Below are 20,368 nucleotides of genomic sequence, written 5' to 3' on the forward strand. Positions count from 1 at the left end.
AGGATGTTGCCAGGGTTGGAGGGTTAGAGCTACAGGGAGAGGCTGAACAGGCTAGGGCTGTTTTCCCTGGAGCGTCGGAGGCTGAGGGGTGACCTTATAGAGGTTTACAAAATTATGAGGGACATGGATAGGATAAATAGACAAGGTCTTTTCCCTGGGGTGAGGGAGTTCAGAACTAGAGGGCATAGGTTTAGGGTGAGAGGGGAAAGATATAAAAGAGACCTAAGGGGCAACGTTTTCACGCAGACAGTGGTACGTAAATGGAACGAGCTGCCAGAGGATGTGGTGGAGGCTGGTACAATTGCAACAGTTAAGAGGCATTTGGATGGGTAAATGAATAGGAAGGGTTTAGAGGGAAATGGGCCAAGTGCTAGCAAATGGGACTAGATTAGATTGGAATATGTGGTCAGCATGGTTGGGTTGGACCATGCTGTTCCCATGCTGTACATCTGTTTCAATGCTGTACATCTCTATGACTCTATGAGGAAAGGGACAGCAATTTGAGTACGGTGAGGTAACCATATCTCGGGATGGACAGAGGTGACCGACACAGTAATCCAATATTTGCTTCAGGTCATCCCAAAGCATTGTGGCAGTGACTTCATCAAGCTGAGATTGTAAATATAAAACCATCTTCAGGTCTGACGTGGTGAGGTTGGTCCATTCAAGCTCATTAAATTGCTCTGATAAATGGAATTTGCCTGGGACATATTGCAGTCTCAGCGGAGACAAAAACTGAGTATCCAACATGCTGTTGTCAGATTATGCAGGTTAAAAGTAGAAGGTGCTGAAGAATTGCAACTAAAGATTGTTATGAGCTGCATCACTCCAGCGTTTACTCAACGCGAGCAGAATAATTTCAACCTGACTAATCGTTTCAGAATTGAGCTGAAGTTAGGGAGGAAAAGGAAAATGTCAACATGTTCCAGAGGAAAAGATTTCAAATGACCTTCTCGAATATTGAAATGCAATAAAACTCTACTTAATGAACCTTGACCATTCACAAATCAATAACGAGTCCTCTATTCCAAATCCATTAATAAAGGTTGCATTTCAGATGCTGGAGATCAATAAACATTCAACAGACTGAAATAAATGAACACATCATCCAACATCAACACAGATCTGGCTCACACATCGAGAGGCTGTGAACTGAGAATGGACCCAGGTCTGCAGCAGGTCAGCAATTCCCACCCACAGCTTCAATAGCAGCTGCTCCAAATAATTTCCTTCTATTTATTCATGGGATACAGGTGGAACTAGGGAGGAGTGTCAAGGCTGGAGGAGGTGACGGAGATAGGGAGGGGTGTAGGGGCTGGAGGAGGTGACGGAGATAGGGAGGGGTGTAGGGGCTGGAGGAGGTGACGGAGATAGGGAGGGGTGTAGGGGCTGGAGGAGGTGACGGAGATAGGGAGGGGTGTAGGGGCTGGAGGAGGTGACGGAGATAGGGAGGGGTGTAGGGGCTGGAGGGGGTGACGGAGATAGGGAGGGGTGTAGGGGCTGGAGGGGGTTACAGAGATAGGGAAGGGTTGTAAGGGCTGGAGGAGGTGACGGAGATAGGGAGGGGTGTAGGGGCTGGAGGAGGTGACGGAGATAGGGAGGGGTGTAGGGGCTGGAGGAGGTGACGGAGATAGGGAGGGGTGTAGGGGCTGGAGGAGGTGACGGAGATAGGGAAGGGTTGTAAGGGCTGGAGGGGGGTTACAGAGATAGGGAGGGGTGTAGGGGCTGGAGGAGGTTACAGAGATAGGGAGGGATTTAGGAGCTGGAGGAGGTGACAGGGAACATTGTTACAGAGAGAGCCAGTGTAATTGAGCTTGAAGTGATGGGTGATTAGGTCTTTATGTACAATGAGTGGATTGAAACCTGATTGGGGTTCCCCGCCTGCCCACACTCTGAGTAGCAGCAGTGAGCATTCTTACCCGTTTCCCAGGAGGTCCTGGCGGCCCTGCTTCTCCTGATGGTCCGGGAGGTCCCTGAAATACATCAAAAATTCAACTCAGTGACTGACGTACTCTCATAGCAAACTACGATGTGCATCTTCAACGCTTGAATTCACTACTCAGAAATAGGCCATTCACATCTGCCCTGTGTAGGGGATTCTTTTCCAATGTACCCACATTATTCCTCTCCAACCCATCCCTATGGAAGTGAGTCCCAAATTCCCTTCCTTCCCTGTGGGAGTGAGTCCCACATTTCACCCACATCCCTCTCCTGTGAGGGGGAGTCACACATTCCCGATGAGATTTATTCAGGACTCTGTGATGTTGATTGTTTCGAGTTCTTGATTCCCAGAGACATGGAGACTTCTTTTTTGTGTTAGTTTTATCAAGTCTCTGCACAGTTTCTCGACATGTATGAGATCACCTCTCAGGTTTTATCCAATCAGAATAACTGGTGATATAATTGCACTGAAACTAAATTTCTACAATTTCTGCGATAGTGAAGGCTTAATTCATACCCTGACAGTTGTGTGAAAATAACAGCGTTGAATATATTTCCAATTTAATTTAATGGGATGCACCCTTTCTGCTCTCATTCTTAATGCATAGTTTTGTATTTGCTTTAAAACGAAATCTCCAGTTAAAATTAGAACAAAGAACAATACAGCACAGGAACTGGCCCTTCGGCCCTCCAAGCCTGTGCCAACACAATTTGCCCTTCCATACTAAAGCTGTCTTCACTTCTATTCCCTTCATATTCATGTGTTTGTCCAGGTGTTTCTGGAACGCTGCTGTTGTGTCTGCTTCCACCACCCCCTCAGGCAGCACATTCCAGACACTCACCACCCTTCATGTGAAAAACTTCCCCCTTTGCACCTTGATCCTGTGTCCCCTAGTATTTGACCTCTCCACCCTGGGGAAAAGTCTCATTCTATCCATGCCATTCACAATCTTATCAGGTTGCCCCTCAACCTCCTGCGTTCCAGTGAAAACAAAACACATCGAGTTAGATTCCATCTGTCACCCCCTGAGAAAAGGAACAGGAAGTGACTTCACCACAGGAAATAACATCACCAACCCAAAGACACCCAAACGTATAAATAGAAAGCAGGAATTATGTACACTGCTTCATCTGAGGCCCACTGAAGATGTTACCTAGTATGGTGACAAAACGTCTGGAAATGAATCTGACAGCTCAGTGAGCAAATCTACATCCAAAACCTCAGCCTGACCTTCAAATCTTCTCAAAACTCACTAAAACTAACCCAGTCTATCCAACCTTTCTTCATAACTCAACTCCCCATACCACATAACATCATGGTAAACCTTCTCTCTACCCTCTCCAAAGCATCCACATCCTTCTGGTAGTTTGGTGACCAGAACTGTACACAATATTACAAGTGTGGCCTAACTAAAGTTCTATAAAGCTGCAGCAGAATTTGTCTATTCTTATACTTAATGTCCCTTCCAATGAAGGCAAGCATGCCACAGGCCTTTTCCACTCCCTTACCTACCTGCACTGCCACCTTCAGTGATCTATGGATCTGCACACCCAGATCCCTCTGCATATCAATGCTCCTAAGGGTTCTACCTTACACTGTATAATTTCCACCTGTACTTGACCTTCCAAAATGCATCACTTCACATTTTTCTGGATTAAACTTGATCTGCCATTTTTCTGCCAACACCTCCAATTGATCTATATTCTGCTGTTGGAGGCAACACCCCCTCTGACTCCACCAAGGGCATGCAGGTCCTGGGCCTCCTCCACCACCAAATCTAAGCCACCTGACGACTGGAGGAAGAATACCTCATCTTCCGCTTTGGGATCCTTCAACTACACTGCATCAATGTTGACTTTACTGGTTTCTTTATCTCCTCTTTTCCCACCTCATCCCAGATCCAACCCTCCAACTCGGCACCACTCTCTTCAGTCCTACCTGTCCATTTTCCTTCCCACCTATCCACTCAACCCTCCTCTCCGAAGAATCACCATTATTCCCACCTGCATCTACCTATCGCCTTCCCATCTACCTTCCCCAACCCCACCCTCCTATTTATCTCTCAGTTCCCTTCCCCAAACCCCATTCCTGATGAAGGGCTTATGCCCGAAACATCGACTCTCCTGATCCTCAGATGCTGCCCCAATATCAACAATGCACCATCAAATTCAGCAAATCACAGACAGTGTGTCAGACAGTGACTGCTTTCTTCAAAGATCAGTCGATAAACGGTTTGGCATGTGGCAAAGACATCTTCAAAAAACAGGATTACAGCAGCACAGAATGGTCTCTGCTTGGAGGAGGCCATTCTGCCCACCATCTGTCTTCTGGTTCTGCAAGAGTAGTTCACCTAGTGACACTCCATAAGTTTAGTTAAGAAAATTGGCCATTGACCCCATCCAGTCTGAAGTTCCATTCAATGAGATTATGGTTGATCTCCACGAGCCTACCTTCACCCTGTAGTCCTTGACATTCTCCTTTCCAAATAATGATCCAATTCTCTGTCGAGGCTCATGATTGGATATACCTCCACTGCACACTCAGGCAGTTCATTCCAAATACTAATAACTTAAAATGTAACCAATAGTTCCTCCCATTATCATTTCTTTCTCAGCTAACGTCTTTAAAACTGAGAACTCATGATCACAAAGAGTGGGAACAGTTTCTCACGATTAACCCTGTGAAGATCGCTGATGGTTTTGAACATGTCGTCAGGTCGCTTTTCAGCCTTCCTTTCTCCAATAAAAATATTCCTAGCTGAGGAAGATAGGAACAGCAGGAGGCCATTCAGCCCACTGGCCTTGCCATATTACTCTAGATCATGGCTGCTCATCTAATTCAATGCCATTATCTCCCCCATATTCTTTGATGTCAGTGGTATCCAGAAACCTATTGAACTCTGTCCTGAAGCTGCTCAATGACTGAGTTGCACAGCCCTCTGGGGTAGACAATTCCAAAGGTTCCCCCAGTCTCTGAATGACATGATTCCTCCTCATCTCAATAACTTGGCCCTTATCCTGAGACGGTGTCCCTGGTTTTAGGCTCACGAGCCATCCAGGAGAAATATACTCTCCGTCACCCGAGCAAGTCTTGTAAAAACTTCCAAAGTTTCAAAGAATCAATCTTGTATTCTTCAAAACTCTGGGGAATACAGTCACGATGATGACACAAAGATACGTGGAGGGACAGATAGTGCTGATGAAGTGAGGAGGCTGCAGCAGGACTTGGACAGACTGGGAGACTGAGCAAAAAATTGCCAGATGGAATACAATGTGCAAATGTATGAGGTTATGCACTTTGTTACAAAGAATGGAAGTACAGATTATCTTCTTAATGGGGAAAGGTTTTGGAAATATGAAACACAAAGTGACTTAGGGAGTCCTGTTTGAGGATTCTCTTAAGGTCAACATGTAGGTTCCATTGGCAGTTAGGAAGGCAAACGCAATGTTAGCATTAATTTCAACAGGGTTAGGATTCAAGAGCACAGATGCGCTGCTGAGGCTGTATGAGACTCTGGCCAGGCCACATTTGGAATATTGTGAGCAGTCTTAGCCCCATATCTAAGGAAGGATGTGCTGGCATTAGAGGGCATCCAGAGGAGGTTTACAGGAATGATCCCCGGGATGAAAGGCTTGTCATATGAGGAAGGGTTGAGGACTCTGGGTCTGTACTCGATGGAGTTTAGAAGGATGAGGGGGGTGGATCAAGTGGACATGGGGAAGATACTTCCACCAGGAGGAGAGACTAGGACCCGAGGGCACACCCTCAGGGTGAAGGGATGACCCTTTTGAACTGAGGTGAGGAAGGATTTTTTCAGCCAGAGGGTGGGGAATCTGTGGAACTCAATGCCACAGAGGGCTGTGGAAGCCAAGTCACTGAGTGTTATTTAAGTCAGAGATACATAGATTCTTGATTAGTAAGGGGGTCAAGGGTTATAGGTACAGGGCAGGAGAATGGGGTTGAGAAACATATCAGAGCTGAAAATGTGTTGCTGGAAAAGCGCAGCAGGTCAGGAATGAAGAAGGGCTGATGCCCGAAACGTCGATTCTCCTGTTCCTTGGATGCTGCCTGACCTGCTGCGCTTTTCCAGCAACACATTTTCAGCTCTGATCTCCAGCATCTGCAGTCCTCACTTTCTCCTTGAGAAACATATCAGCCATGATCAAACAGTGGGGCAGATTTGGTGGACCGAATGGCTCAATACTGTTCCTATATCTAATGTTTTTATGGTCTGTCATTATGAAACAATCCAAATAACCCCTCATCCCAGAGAGTAATCTGACCAACTCTCTGTGGTAGTTAAATCCTTAGAGAAAGTGGCCAAACCTGTACACAATATTCCAGTTACAGTCCCACCAAGGTATTATACAAGTGCAGCAAGACAACTGCACTCCTGACCTGTTTAATACTAATTGCTGCTTGCTTCCCATTAACAAACCACTATACTACTCCAGACCCACCTGCTCTAATTTCCTCCTGAGTTGTACCTTTATTGAAAGCCTTCTGAAAGTCCAAATTCACCATATTGACTGGCTCACCTTTGTCTATGCTACAAGTAATATCCTCAATAAATATTAGAAGTTTCTCAAACGTTCCTTCCAAAGGTCCATGTTGATCTCTCCACCTTTCAGGCTCACTGCCTGTATTCCTGATGAAGGGCTTTTGCCCAAAATGTCGATTTTCCTGCTCCTCGGATGCTGCCTGACCTTCTGAGCTTTTCCAGCACCACTCTAATCTAGACTCTAGTTTCCAGCATCTGCAGTTCTTGTTTTTACCATGTTGATTCTGCCTAATGTTGCATTATTTGCATAAATGTGCACTAACATTACCTTTATAACATATACACACACACGGACACACAGACACACACACACACACACACACACGGACACGGACACGGACACGGACACGGACACGGACACACACAGACACACACACAGACACACACACAGACACACACACAGACACACACACACAGACACACACACACACAGACACAGACACACACACACACATTATTGTGGAAGGTACTCACAGGTTGTCCTGCCTCTCCATCTTCACCTTTCTCACCAGGAATTCCATCTGTTCCCTGCAATAGATATCACATTTTACTTAATGCATACAAAACATCACAGACGTGTCACTCTCTCTAATTACTTTTCTGAACCAATTTGCATAACATTCCTCTAATATTTAACTAATTCCTGTTACTAAAACCATTACAATGAGCCAGGTGTGATTGGTGTGTTCCTGTACAGTTAGTAAATGTAGGAAGCAATGTGGAGACCACTGCTATAATCAACGTCTGCTCAAAGGCAGTGCACAAACCAAAACTCAATGTTATTCCTTTATTTTGGTTCCATTTCTCCAAAATGATGAAGGTTTCTTTGTGACAGACCATAGTAAGCACCTGGCAGCATGGAGTTGAAAGAGGAAGGACTGGTACTTACTGATGGTCCTGGTTCCCCGGGAGGTCCTGGATCCCCAGGAAAACCAACAGGACCCTAAAGGAGAGAGCATCAACAGAAATGAACATTACTGGGTTATTCAATAACCCCAACCCCACACCATTCACAAGGACCACCCCCATCATCCAACACCACACCCATTAGCCCTCACACTCCCACCACTCCCACCCCATCATTCCCCACACCCTTGACCCCCACGCCATCACCCCCACCCCCATCCCCATCATCCCAAATACACCCACCCTAAACACACCCACCTCATCACACCCCCACACCATCAACACCCACACCCATCACCCCCAAACACACCCACCCCATTAGCCTCCCACATCTATCACCCACACACCATCCCCCCAAACCACTCACTCCACACGTCACCCCCACCATCACTCCCACCCCCACACCATTCACCTCATCCCCATTGCCCCACCAACACCCATCAGCCCCACTCCCCCGAACTACCAGATCATACCCCTACACTCCCCACAGCCCACCCACCTCATCCCAACACCAACCTCCCAGACACCCAAAACCCCACCTCTACACCCCTGAATGACCCACACCCTCAGATTCCTGGCCTTAAACCTCTAACCCCATACTCTACCCCTTAAAAATTCAGTCACGCCATCCCACACCCCCAAGCTCCTGCCCCAACACCAGACCAACCCCCAACGTTTGGACTGTCCATGGGACGCGGGAGGGAATATCTGAGGGAGGTGTTGTGAGTGAGAATGAGAGCAATTGGGGGAATGAGGTGGTGGTGGTGGAGAGGTTTGGAGGATAAGGGGAGTTTGACAGGTGTTTGAATGGAGAAGGGTGAAAAGGATGATGGAGAGTGGGGGAGTGACAGTCTGGATGGGTGAGGGAGTGAGGGTGAGCATGAGGCTTAGGGTTGAGTTTGAGGGGTGAGGAAGGTGTAAAGGGAGTTTAATGGTTTAAAGGGAAAAGACAGGGACACAGAACATAGTGTCTCACTTACCGGGTTGCCTTTTGGCCCATCGTCTCCTGGTGGGCCTTTGGGACCAGCCGGACCAGCTGCCCCTGGGGGCCCCGCTTCCCCCTTGTCACCGATATCACCTTTAGGCCCCTGAAACAGAGACACAAAATGCTGATGAACCCATTGGACACCACTATAGGCACAGCAAGAGGCCATTCAGCTCCTCCATTGAACACCCCCAAAGGCACAGCAAGAGGCCAATACGCCCTTCCAGTTGGGTCTGTCAGGTCCTCAGGTCATGGCTGAACTGCACCAACCTTGTTTTCCACCTTAATCTTTCTCTCTAACTGAGTAAACCCCTCTTCAGAATCTAAATTTTCCAATTCACCCTCCGATGGCTCAAAACTCAGGAGATTACAATCTAGTCGATTCAACCCGGCCTCATCATTTAATCCTTTCTGCCCCGGGATCATTCTGGTGAATCTGATCTGCCTCCTCGAAGGTCAGTCTCCACTTCCTGAGGCATCAGGCCCAGAACTGAACCCAAAACATGTTTTTTTCACTTGTGGGACATTGGCGTATTTCTTGCCCGTCCCTAGTTGCCCCCTTGAGAAGGTGGGGGTGAGCTGCCTTTTTGAACCGCTGCAGTCCGCGTGCTGTGGGTTGACCCACAATGCCCTTAGGAAGGGAATTTCAGGATTTTGTCCCAGCAACAGTGAAGGAATGGCGATATATTTCCAAATAAGGATGGTGAGCAACTTGGAGGGGAACTTGCAAGGGTGGTGTTCCCATGAATCTGCTGCCCTTGTCCTTCCAGATCGAAATGGTCATGGGTTTGAAGGTGCTGTCTGAGGAGCCTTGGTGAATTTCCATTGATTGTGATTCATAAAAACAATATAGATGAGAATGTGGGGGGGATGATAATTAAGTTTGAGGGTGACATAGATTGTCCGGGTGGTTGACAGTGAGGTGGAAGGTGATGCGTTTACAGGAGGTTGGTCAGATGGGAGATGGAGTTTACCCTGATAAATGTGAGGTGATGCACTTTGGCAGAAGTAACAAGAAAAGGAACTACTCAGTGAATGGCAGGACACTAGGAAACTTAACGGAACAGAGGGATGTTGGGGAGCTAATGCACAGATGCCTGAAGGTGGCAGGACAGGGTTAATAGGGGAATTAAGAATGAACATTGGACACTTGCCTTTATCTGTCATGGGTAGATTATAACAGCAGGGAAGTTATGCTGGAGCTGTACCGGATTTTGGTGAGGCTTGGTTCCGACATTACAGGAATGATGTGATTGTACTGGAGGGGGTACAGTGGAGATTCACCAGGATGCTCCCTGGGATGGAGTGTTTCAGTGATGAGGAGAGGCTGGATAAGCTCGGGTTATTTTCTTTGGAGCAGAGAAGGCTGAGGGGGTGACATGATTGAGATTTACATAACTGAAGGGTAGAGATAGAGTAGACATGGGGAATCTGTTTCCCTTGACAGTGAGTTCCAGATAAAAATTTTCCCATTGGACAGACACAGCATGGGTTCATGAAGGGCAGGTCACGTTTAACTAATCTACTGGAATTCTATGAAGACGTTCCAAACAAGGTGGACACTGGGGACCCAGTGGATGTGGTGTATCTAGATTTCTAAAAGGCTTTCGATATGGTCCTGCACTAGAGGCTGCAGCATAAATAAAGATGCAAGGCATTACAGGCAATGTATTAGCATGGATGGGGATTGGTTAACGAACAGGAAGCAATGAGTGGGGATAAATGAGTGCTTTTCTGGTTGGTGATCAATGACTAGTGGTGTGCCTCAGGGATCAATATTGGGATGCAATCATTCACAATTTACATCGATGATTCTCAAAGTTTGCAGCTAACACCAAGATGAGTGGGAGGGCAAAGTGTGCTGAGGACTGTGAAACTTTGCAGAGGAACATAGACAGTTTAAGTGAGTGAGCAAAGGTCTGGCAGATGGAATACGATGTTGATGAATGTGAAGTCATCCATTTCGGTACTTGAATGGTAAAAGGTTGCAGCATGTTGCTATGCAGAGGGACCTGGGTGTTCTTGTGCATGAATCACAGAGTGTCTGTAGGTACAACAGGTAATTAGGAAGGCAAATGGAATTTTGTCCTTCATTGCTAAAGGGGTTGAGTTTAAAAGCAGAGAGGTTATGTTACAGCTGTACAGGGCCCTGGTGAGGCCACACCTGGAGTACTGTAGACAGTTTTGGTCTCCTTACATGAGAAAGGATGTACTGGCACTGGAGGGGGTGTAGAGGAGGTTCACGAGGTTAATTCCGGAGTTGAGGGGATTGTTGTGAGGAGAGACTGAGTAGATTGGGATTATATTCATCGGAATTTAGAAGAATAAGGGGGGATCTTAAAGAAATATAAAATTATGAAGTTAATAGATAAGGTAGAAGTAGAGAGGATGTTTCCACTGGCAGATGAAACTGGGACAAAGAGGGTATAGCCTCAAAATGAAGGGGAGCAGATTTAGGACTGAATTGAGAAGGAACTTCTTAACCCAGAGGGATGTGCATCTGGAATTCCCTGCCCAGGGAAGTAGTTGAGGCTCCCTCAGTAAGTGTTTTTAAAACTAAGATAAATAATGTATTGAACATTGAAGTAATTAAGGGATGCGTTGAGAGGGCAGGTAAATGGAGCTGAGTCCACCAAAAGATCAGCCATGGTCTGACTGAATGGCAGAGCAGACTCGAGGGGCCAGATGGCCTACTCCTACTCCTGGGGTTCTTATGCTCTTATGTTCATATGAATTCAAAAACTAGGGGTCATGGATTCAAGCCACGTGGCAGAAGAATTAGAGGGAACATGATAAAAACATTCTTAGGCAGAGGGTGGTGGAGGGGTGTTTAGATTTCGCTGCCCAAGATGGTGGTATAGGCAGAGATCATAAACTCTTTCATAAAGTATCTGAATTTGCAGCTTAAATACTGTAATCTGCAGGGCTACAGGCAGTGTTGAGAAAGATGGGATTGGAAATGACATCAGAGACAAGATGGGCTGAACGGCTACCTTCTATGCTGTTTCATTTCTGTGGTTCTCTGGCTCCAGATGTACATGGCTGTGTGTGGGGGGGGGCGGCATGGACAAAACAAATAGAAAGCAGTTGTATCCCTTAGTTACAGGGTCAACAACAAGGGGACTTCATTTCAAGTGGAAAGGCAGGTGGTTTGGAGGGGATTTGAGAAAAATCTTTTCACCGTGAGGGTGGGAATCTGGGATATACTGCCTGGGAGGAGAGTTGGGGCAGGAAACCTCACAACCTTTGACAAGGACTTGAATGAGCATTTGAGGTGTCACAACATTCAAGGCCATGGGCCAAGGGCTGGAAATTGGGACTTATGTGGATTTAGAGTAGTTTTTATTGGTACAGACTCAATGGGCTGAAAGGCCTCTTCTGTCATGTATGATTCTGTGACGCTATGATCTCATAGATAGCGCACACTACTGCTACTGAACATCATCAGTAGAGGAAGGGAAGGTGTAGGTGGTGGATTTGGTAAATGTTCTTGAACAAAATTTAAAAACTGCTAGATCAAGTGTTTTGGTGCTGTTAGGAAACTGGGATTGTTCTCCTTAGAGCAGAGAAGGTTCCGGGGGGGTTTAACCGAGGTTTTCAAAACCATGGAGAGAGTTTGATGGAGTAAATCAGGAGAAAGTGTTTCCAGGGGCAGGAGGGTGAGGGAGCAGAGGGAGACAGATTGAAGGGAGTCGGGGAGAAGCCCCAGGGGGAGAGGGGAGGGGGATTGTTTTACACAGTGAGTTGTTGGGGTCTGGAAGGTGCTGCCTGAAAGGGCAGTGGGAGCAGATTCAATCAGAACTTTCACACAGGAACTGGGGGGTGGGGAGGGGTGTGTGTAGATAGTGAGAAAGGAAAGTATTTCCCAGAGCTAGTGGGAACGTGTGGGGGAAGGAGATTAATCAGATAATCTTTAAAGGAGCAAGCAAAGGAACATTGGATTAAAAATTCCATCCTCATGATTGTGGATAGAACAGAAGATGTTCAGTGGACATTGGTGAGGCCACTTTTAGAAACTGCACACAATTCAGGTTGCTGTAAGAAAGATGTTGTGAAACTTGAGAGAATGCAGAAAAGATTGACAAGGATATTGCAGAGACTGGAGGGTTTGAGCTATAGGGAGAGTCTGAATAGGCTCAGGCTGTTTTCCCTGGAATGTCGGAGGCTGTGGGGTGACCTTATAGAGGTTTATAAAATTATGAGTGGCATGGATAGGATAAATAGACAAATTATTTTTCCAAGAGTAAGGGAGTCCAAAACTAGAGAGCATAGGTTTAAGGGGAGAGGATAAAAATTTAAAAAGGACCTGAGGGGTAACTTTATCACGCAGAGAGTGGTACGTGTATGGAAGGAGCTGGCAGAGGAAGTGGTGGAGGCTGGTACAATTGCAACATTTAAAAGGTATCTGGATGGGTATATGAATAGGAAGGGTTTAGAGGGTTATGGACCAATTGCTGGCAAATGGGACTGAGTCAGATTAGGATATCTGGTCTGCATGGATGAGTTGGACCGAATGGTCTCAGCTATATGACTCTACATTAACAAATTGAGACACAGCACTTTACTGATTCATGTCTTTCAACTCTCTCCTCAACAATTTCTCAAGTTTCTCTGTGAGTGTTCCCTCTGTTTTATCCTGGCTCTGTTCCCACTCCTGGGAAGCTAAGGGAAAGAATTGTGGCAAATGGAAGGCTCTGGTAGAGGAGAGATTTATCTGGATCCTGGCTCCTGCTCAATTCTCCAACGCTGAGTACCTCCCAGATCTGGCAGTGACTGTAACTCAACAGCTCTTTGTATCTTAATGCATCATGTTTAAATCATCAGACACATGATGTGGCACAATGGAACAATGTGAAGGGAGTGAGTTAACTCCATGGTGTTGTATTGACTGCGCCGTTATCCACCACAGAACCAACCTGCACAGGAGGAGGCCATCCTGACCATCTTGCCCATGCTGGCTCTCCTCCCTGCTCTTTCCCTCTCAGCCTGCAATGTTTCGATAATCCCTGTTGCAACTGGATACAATCCTCCTGCTGACAGCTAGCAATTGATTTTTAAATTTTTAACAAATTCTTTGTTGTTGTATTGAATTTCTCCATTAATAAAACATAGTGTCCACCGAAATCTTGATAGTATCCATCTCAACTCAGCCACAACCTTCAGACATTTGTGTTTATACATCCCCAGGCCTCTCTGTCCCTGTTCATTTTCCCTCTCCTGATTCTCCCCATTTCATTACTTCACCCCTCTCTGCAGTTTATTAAAACTGCCACAAATCTATCCAGATTGTCAAGATCCATTGCAGAATCATAGAATCCAAGAGTGTCTACAGTGAAGAGAAAGACCATTTGGCCCATTGTGCCTAGCATAGATTCTTTAAATGAGTATCATTCCCTAGTGTCAATCTCCTACCTTCCCCCCCCCCCCCCCACCCCCCCGTTCTCTTGTACGCCATTTCTATCCAGATAACCAGCCAGTGTCCTCCCAAATGTCTCAATTGAACCTACCTCCACCACGTTTCCAGACCTGCATTCCACACTCTCTGTTGAGTGAGAAAGTTTTTTCTCCCATCATCCTCGCTTCTTTTACAGTTCTGTGTCCTCTCATTCTGTTTTCCTTTTGCCAATGGGAACAGCTTCTCCCCATTTACTCCATCAAGCTCACTCATGATTTTGGAAAACTTTCTGAAATCTCCTCTTAGCATTCTTCAATGTATCCTCATAAATAAAGTTTCTCATTCCTAGAACCATTCTTGTGAATCTCTTCTGCATCTCTCTCTAATGCATTCACAACGTTTACACATTGTGGTACCCACAACTGTACTCCAGCCAATGTCTACCAAGCTTCTTGTACAAATCTGACATCGATCCCTAGCCTTTGTACTACGCTGGCATAGAGTCAAAGGGTTTATACATCATGGAAACAGACCCTTCAATTCAACTCGTCCATGCTAACCAGAAATCCTAAACTGACCTAGTCCCATTTGCCAGCACTTGGCCCGTCTCCCTCCAGACCCTTCCTATTCACATACTTATCCAGATGTCCTATTAAATGTTGCAACTGAACCCACCTCCATCACCCCCTACAGCAACTCATTCAATATACACATCACCTTCTGCATAACTAAGTTGCCCCTCAGGTCCCTTTAAAGGAGGTCTTTCCATAACCTACTCTGTCCAGTTTCAGACTCCCCTACCCTGGGAAAAAGACCTTGGCTATTCAACCTGCACCATTATGTCTCATGGCAACACTCCCCAGCGCCCTATTATTATCCGGATACATCCTGCCCTGATTTACCTTTTCAAAATAGAGCGCCGCATATTTATCTAAATTAAACACCATCTGTCACTCCTCAGCCCATTGGTTCACCTTGTCCAGGTCCCACTGTACTCTGAGATAACCTGTCCACTACACCACCTATTTTGGTTTCCTTCTCAGTTTACATTTCTCCCAAGTTTTTGTGTCATCTATAAACTTTGAAACTGTCCCTTGCCTATCAAATGTGGATAAATGTCTGGTTATCCACTTTGGTGGCAAGAACAGGAAGGCAGATTACTACCTCAATGGTATCAAATTAGGTAAAGGGGCTGTTCAGAGAGATCTGGGTGTTCTTGTCCACCAGTCAATGAAGGCAAGCATGCAAGTACAGCAGGTCGTGAAGAAGGCTAATAGCATGCTGGCCGTCATAACAAGAGGAATTGAGTATAGAAGCAAAGAGGTGCTTCTGCAGCTGTACAGGGCCCTGGTGAGACCACACCTGGAGTACTGTGTACAGTTCTGGTCTCCAAATTTGAGGAAAGACATTCTGGCTATTGAGGGAGTGCAGCGTAGGTTCACGAGGTCAATTCCTGGAATGGCGGGATTACCTTACACTGAAAGACTGAAGCGACTGGGCTTGTATACCCTTGAGTTTAGAAGACTGAGAGGGGATCTGATTGAAACGTATAGGATTATGAAAGGATTGGACACTCTGGCAGGAGGAAACATATTTCCGCTGATGGGGGAGTGCTGAACCAGAGGGCACAACTTAAAAATACGGGGTAGACCATTTAGGACAGAGATGAGGAGAAACTACTTCACCCAGAGAGTGGTGGCTGTGTGGAATGCTCTGCCCCAGAGGGCAGTGGAGGCCCAGTCTCTGGATTCATTTAAGAAAGAATTGGATAGAGCTCTTAAAGATAGTGGAGTCAAGGGTTATGGAGATAAGGCTGGAACAGGATACTGATTGGGAATGATCAGCCATGATCATATTGAATGGCGGTGCAGGCTCGAAGGGCTGAATGGCCTACTCCTGCATCTATTGTCTATTGTCTATTGTCTATTGTCTATTGTCAAACTCCAAATCATTAACATACATCAGGAAAAACAAGGGTCCCAATACTAACTCCTGGGGATCCCCTCCACCTACCTTCCTCTCATCCAAAACAATCCATTGATAGTTACTCTCTGTTTCCTATCACTTAGCTAATTTTGTATCCATGTTTGAAAAATATTGGAACCAATTATTGAGGAACTATTAGCAGAACAGTTGGAAAACCATAATCTAACCAAGCAGCATGGCTTCACGAAGGGGAAATTGTGTCTCAACCAGAGGTGGTCAAGGGGAACCTGTAGATGTGATGTATTTGGACTTCCAGAAGGTACACGACAAGATACCTCACCAAAGATTAAGTCATAAGGTAGAAGCTCAAGATAATAGAGACAGTATATTGACATGGATAGAGAACTGACTCATGAGCAGAAAACCAGTGAGTAGCGATAAGGAATTGGTGAGCTATGCCAGTGGGATTCCACAGGACAACTGTTTACAATATATATTTTTAACTTGGAGGAAGGAAATAAATGTATTCCCGCCAAATTTTCAGATGTGCTACAATCGGTGGAAAGGCAGGTTGTGAAAGGGATACATTTCCATAGAGATATTGATAGATTAATTAAGTGGACAGAATTGGCACATGGAATGTAATGTGGGAAAATGCAAAGCTGTTCATTTTGGAAGGGAGAATGAAAAAGCAAGGTGCTATTTAAATGGAGAAAAACTGCAGAAAGTTGTAACACAAAGGAACTTGAGGATACTTGTGCTCAGAAAGCTAGCATCCAAGGACAGCAGGTAATCAGGAAGGCTAATGGAATATTGGTCTCTATTTCAAGGGGGTTGGAAGATAAGAATTGGGCAGTCTTACTGCAACTATACAAGGTGCTGGGGAGGCCGTATCTGGAGCACTGCAAGCAGTTTTAGTCCCCTTGTTTAAGGATTGATATCATTTCATTGGAGGCAGTTCAGAGAAGATTCACTCAGATCCCCCGTATGAAGGGACTGTCTCATGTTGCAATGGCAAACAGGTTGGGATTGTACTCCCTGGAGTGTAGAATGAGAGGTGAGCTCACTGAAACATATCAGATTCTTAAGGGGCTCGACAGGGTCAATGTCGAGAGGCTGTTTACCCTCATGGGAGAGTCTAGGACCAAGAGACATAATCTCAGGTGAAAGGAGCCTGTTAAAGACTGAGAGGAGGAGGAACTTCTTCCCACAGAGGGTTGGGTTTTTGGAAATCCTTACTGCAGCGAGCTGTGGGGGACAGAGTCCTTGTATATATTTAAGGTTGAGATCGAGAGATTCTCGATCAGTCGGGGAATCGATGGTGATAGGGAATGGGGCAGGAAAGTGGACGTGAGGAATGTTGGATCAGCCATGATCCTATTAAATGGCAGAGAAGGTTTGAGAGATTGAATGGCTTCATCCCATTCCTATTCCTGATGGTTTTATGGTTTCAATGTTTCTTTTATCACTCTTATTCTATTTTGTGACAAATGTGTTCAAATCAATGCTGACTCCTAATCTTTTTCCTATCCCAAATAATCGTTTCTAGACTGTTCTTGTTCCCATTCTGCAGACTCTTTTCTGAGTTTTTGCGTGAACTCTGAAAGTGTCCACAGTTTTCCCCAAGGAAAGATCAGTAATATACAGTCAGGATATAGCCCCTGATACTGACCCAAACACTGGAAACAAAGCTCTCTCCTTCCCCAGCCTTCCATCAGAAATCTACACACACCCTCTCATGGTTTGTTGTATCATGGCCAATGGGTTTCTAGCTTAGTGGGTGATTTGCACACCCATTGGACAGAGCAGTGCCTGACCAACTAAAACTGTGTGTCAATGATAATCTGAGCAGCATTACAGCATTGTCATACCTAAATAGAAAGTGGGACATAACACCAGCGCTTTACCAGAGACTCACTGATGTAGCACGGTGACCAAACATCTGAAAACAAACCTGCCAAGTCAGTGAGCAAACTTACAACCTGAACACTCTGTGCTGCAGGCTGAATTCTGCGGTTGTGATTTCTGTGGGTAACTCACCGATCGCCCCCTCTCTCCAGGTGGTCCTGGGTTACCAGCCTCCCCTGTCTCTCCCTGCAAACAGACAAAAAGATCAGTTAACAACATCCTGCATCTGAACCACAGCAAGAGATTGATAGGCATTAGCAGAAAGATGAGAAGGGACTTGAGAAATTGAGAATGCCAATTGGGCATATACTGCAGGAAAGAATTAGTTAGGGACACAGAAACTCTCATCCCATTTAAACAAACATTTGGACATTGACCTGAGGCTGTCAATGGTGGGGGTACAGCTGAGAACTGGCATCCATTTAAATGTCAGCACTAACTCAAAGGGGTGACACTCATCTTCGGTCTCAGAGTCAATGGGAACTTGTTACTAAAATGGTTGGAGTCCTGATGGATGGCAGTGTGAGGCTATAATGGACACGTCCCATTGGCAGGAGATAACAAGAGAGTTGGAATCTCAGGAATAACATCAGGAACAACAGCAGTGAGAGGTTCTGCATCAAGACCAGGTCCCCCCAACAAATCGAGAGAAAAATACAAAATCAATCAATGGAGGGACCCCATTCCCTGCCCGAAGGCCCCCCCATCCTGGCTTCTACTTGTAGGAAACTTCTCCATGACCCTGTCTGTACTTCCAAACACTCCCAAGCAATCCCACACATTTCCACATGGAGTCAGAGTTTATCTAACCAAACTACTCCACCCCAAAAATTTTAGAAGCTGCTCCTTGTTTTGGGATTTGTGACCCTTCAGTCACTCTGGGAGCTTAAGGGGAGAATCTCCGAGGATGAGTGGGATTGAGGGCAGTCAGGGTGTGTTTGTTATTGACACCATTTCCAGTGATGCGCTTGTAAACTCCATGATTTCAGAGCTACCAAAATCCAAGTAATTTTGAAAGACAATCTCTCACCTTCTCACCAACACCACCAGGAGAACCAACACCACCAGATGGTCCTTGAGGCCCCTGAAAAAAAATGAGAGAAATGGAATTAAAGGAGAATGGTTCTGAGGGAGAGAGTGGTTACATTCTATTGGATTTGTACTTACATCAGCTCCACTGGGTCCTTGAGGTCCTCTAGGACCAGGAGGTCCAGGTGGTCCCTGTGTGAACAAGATCAATGGGAATTAATATTCTCAAAACAAGCTTCCAATTCCAAATTTCACTGATTAAACTTTCACCAGCTACTGTTCTGAGCTTGACAGCATTAGATCTTACATCACAAGGTCAATGGTGACATTATAGTCCACAATGAGAATCAACGAGGAGACCAATCGAACACAACGCTTCTGCAGTTACCAAACCAGCTTCTTACTCAAACTAAGGCTCCTCAATGAGAAACACAGGGATCCCAAAGGGTTACACAAATAGAGACATCAGGATAATTGGTGAGATTATCTTTTATTGACGATGGCCATAGCCTGCGATTTATGTGGCATGAATGTTACTTGTCTCCTGCAGAGATGTCCTGGAGCTGAGATCACTGACCTCCAACAACCACCACTATCTTCCTCTGTGTCAGGTGTGAGACTAACCAGCGGAGAGTTTGCTCCCGATACCCATTGATTCCAGTTTTACCCGGGCTCCTTGATGCCACTCTCGGTGAAATGCAGCTTTGATGTTAAAGGCCGTCCCTCTCCCCTCCCCTCTGGAATTCAGCTCATTTGTCCATGTTTGACCCAAGGCTGTAATGAGGTCAGGAGCTGAGTGATCCTGGTGAAACCCAAACTGGGCCTCACTGAGCAGGTTATTGCTGAGCAGGGGCTGCCTGACAGCACTGTAGATGACCCCTTCCATCACGTTACTGATGATTGAGAGTTGACTGATGGGGTGGTAATTGGCCAGGTTGGATTTGTCCAGCTTTTTATGTACAGGACATACCTTGGCAATTTTTCATATTGTTGGGTAGATGCCAGTGTTGTAACAATATCCAGTACCTCCAATCAAATTGGAGTGAATCAAATTGGCTGAAGGCTGGTATCTGTGATGGGACCTACTGGAGGAGGCAGAGATGGAACACCCACTTGGCACTTTTGACTGAAGATTGCTGTGAAAGCTTCAGCCTTATCTTTACAATGATTTGCTGGGCTCCTCCATCATTGAGGATGGGGATATTTGTGGAGCCTCCTCCTCCAGTGAGTTGTTTAATCATCCATCACCATTCACCACTGGATATGGTAAGGCTGGAGAGCTTAGATCCACACAGCTCTGTCTGTCACTGACTGCTTACGCTCTTTGACACATGAGTGGTTTGGTTTGGTGTCTTCACCAGGTTGACACCTTATCTTCAGGTATACCTGGTGCTGCTCCTGGCATTCTCTATTAAACCAGGAGCTTAACTTTGTATTTTCTGAATAACTCTGGTCTCGGTGATTAACTTACCATGGCACCGACGTCCCCAGTCTCACCCTTTTCACCTGGTGGTCCTGGCAGACCCTGTGTTCATTTCAAAACAGAAGAAACAGCTTGTGAATTGTTATGTCAATTATTTTGAAAATGTCTCAGACTCAGACAGAAATGTAATCTTCAAACACAATTGGCTAGACTTTCTTGAGTGTGGCAATCTCACAGTATTTAGCAGGGTCCAAGTACACACCTCCCATTGACACTAGAATAAAGACTTTCTG

The 20,368-nt window shown here is 45.8% G+C and overlaps 1 protein-coding gene across 7 annotated transcripts in view; it reads right to left on the minus strand.

Annotated features, from left to right (window-relative positions):
- The window catches only part of col11a1a (collagen, type XI, alpha 1a), a 444,140-nt gene that overhangs the window by 46,336 nt on the left and 377,436 nt on the right, over nucleotides 1-20,368 (minus strand). For all 7 annotated transcript variants that reach the window (XM_072574917.1, XM_072574914.1, XM_072574912.1 and 4 more), the window contains 8 exons: nucleotides 20,124-20,177; nucleotides 18,791-18,844; nucleotides 18,654-18,707; nucleotides 17,756-17,809; nucleotides 8,390-8,497; nucleotides 7,393-7,446; nucleotides 6,978-7,031; nucleotides 1,920-1,973 (listed from right to left, as the gene is read on the minus strand). In XM_072574917.1, coding sequence (XP_072431018.1) covers nucleotides 1,920-1,973; nucleotides 6,978-7,031; nucleotides 7,393-7,446; nucleotides 8,390-8,497; nucleotides 17,756-17,809; nucleotides 18,654-18,707; nucleotides 18,791-18,844; nucleotides 20,124-20,177 — 486 coding nt within the window. The remainder of the gene's footprint in view (nucleotides 1-1,919; nucleotides 1,974-6,977; nucleotides 7,032-7,392; nucleotides 7,447-8,389; nucleotides 8,498-17,755; nucleotides 17,810-18,653; nucleotides 18,708-18,790; nucleotides 18,845-20,123; nucleotides 20,178-20,368) is intronic.

This window comes from Chiloscyllium punctatum, chromosome 7, assembly GCF_047496795.1.
Source record: "Chiloscyllium punctatum isolate Juve2018m chromosome 7, sChiPun1.3, whole genome shotgun sequence".
NCBI lineage: Eukaryota > Metazoa > Chordata > Chondrichthyes > Orectolobiformes > Hemiscylliidae > Chiloscyllium > Chiloscyllium punctatum.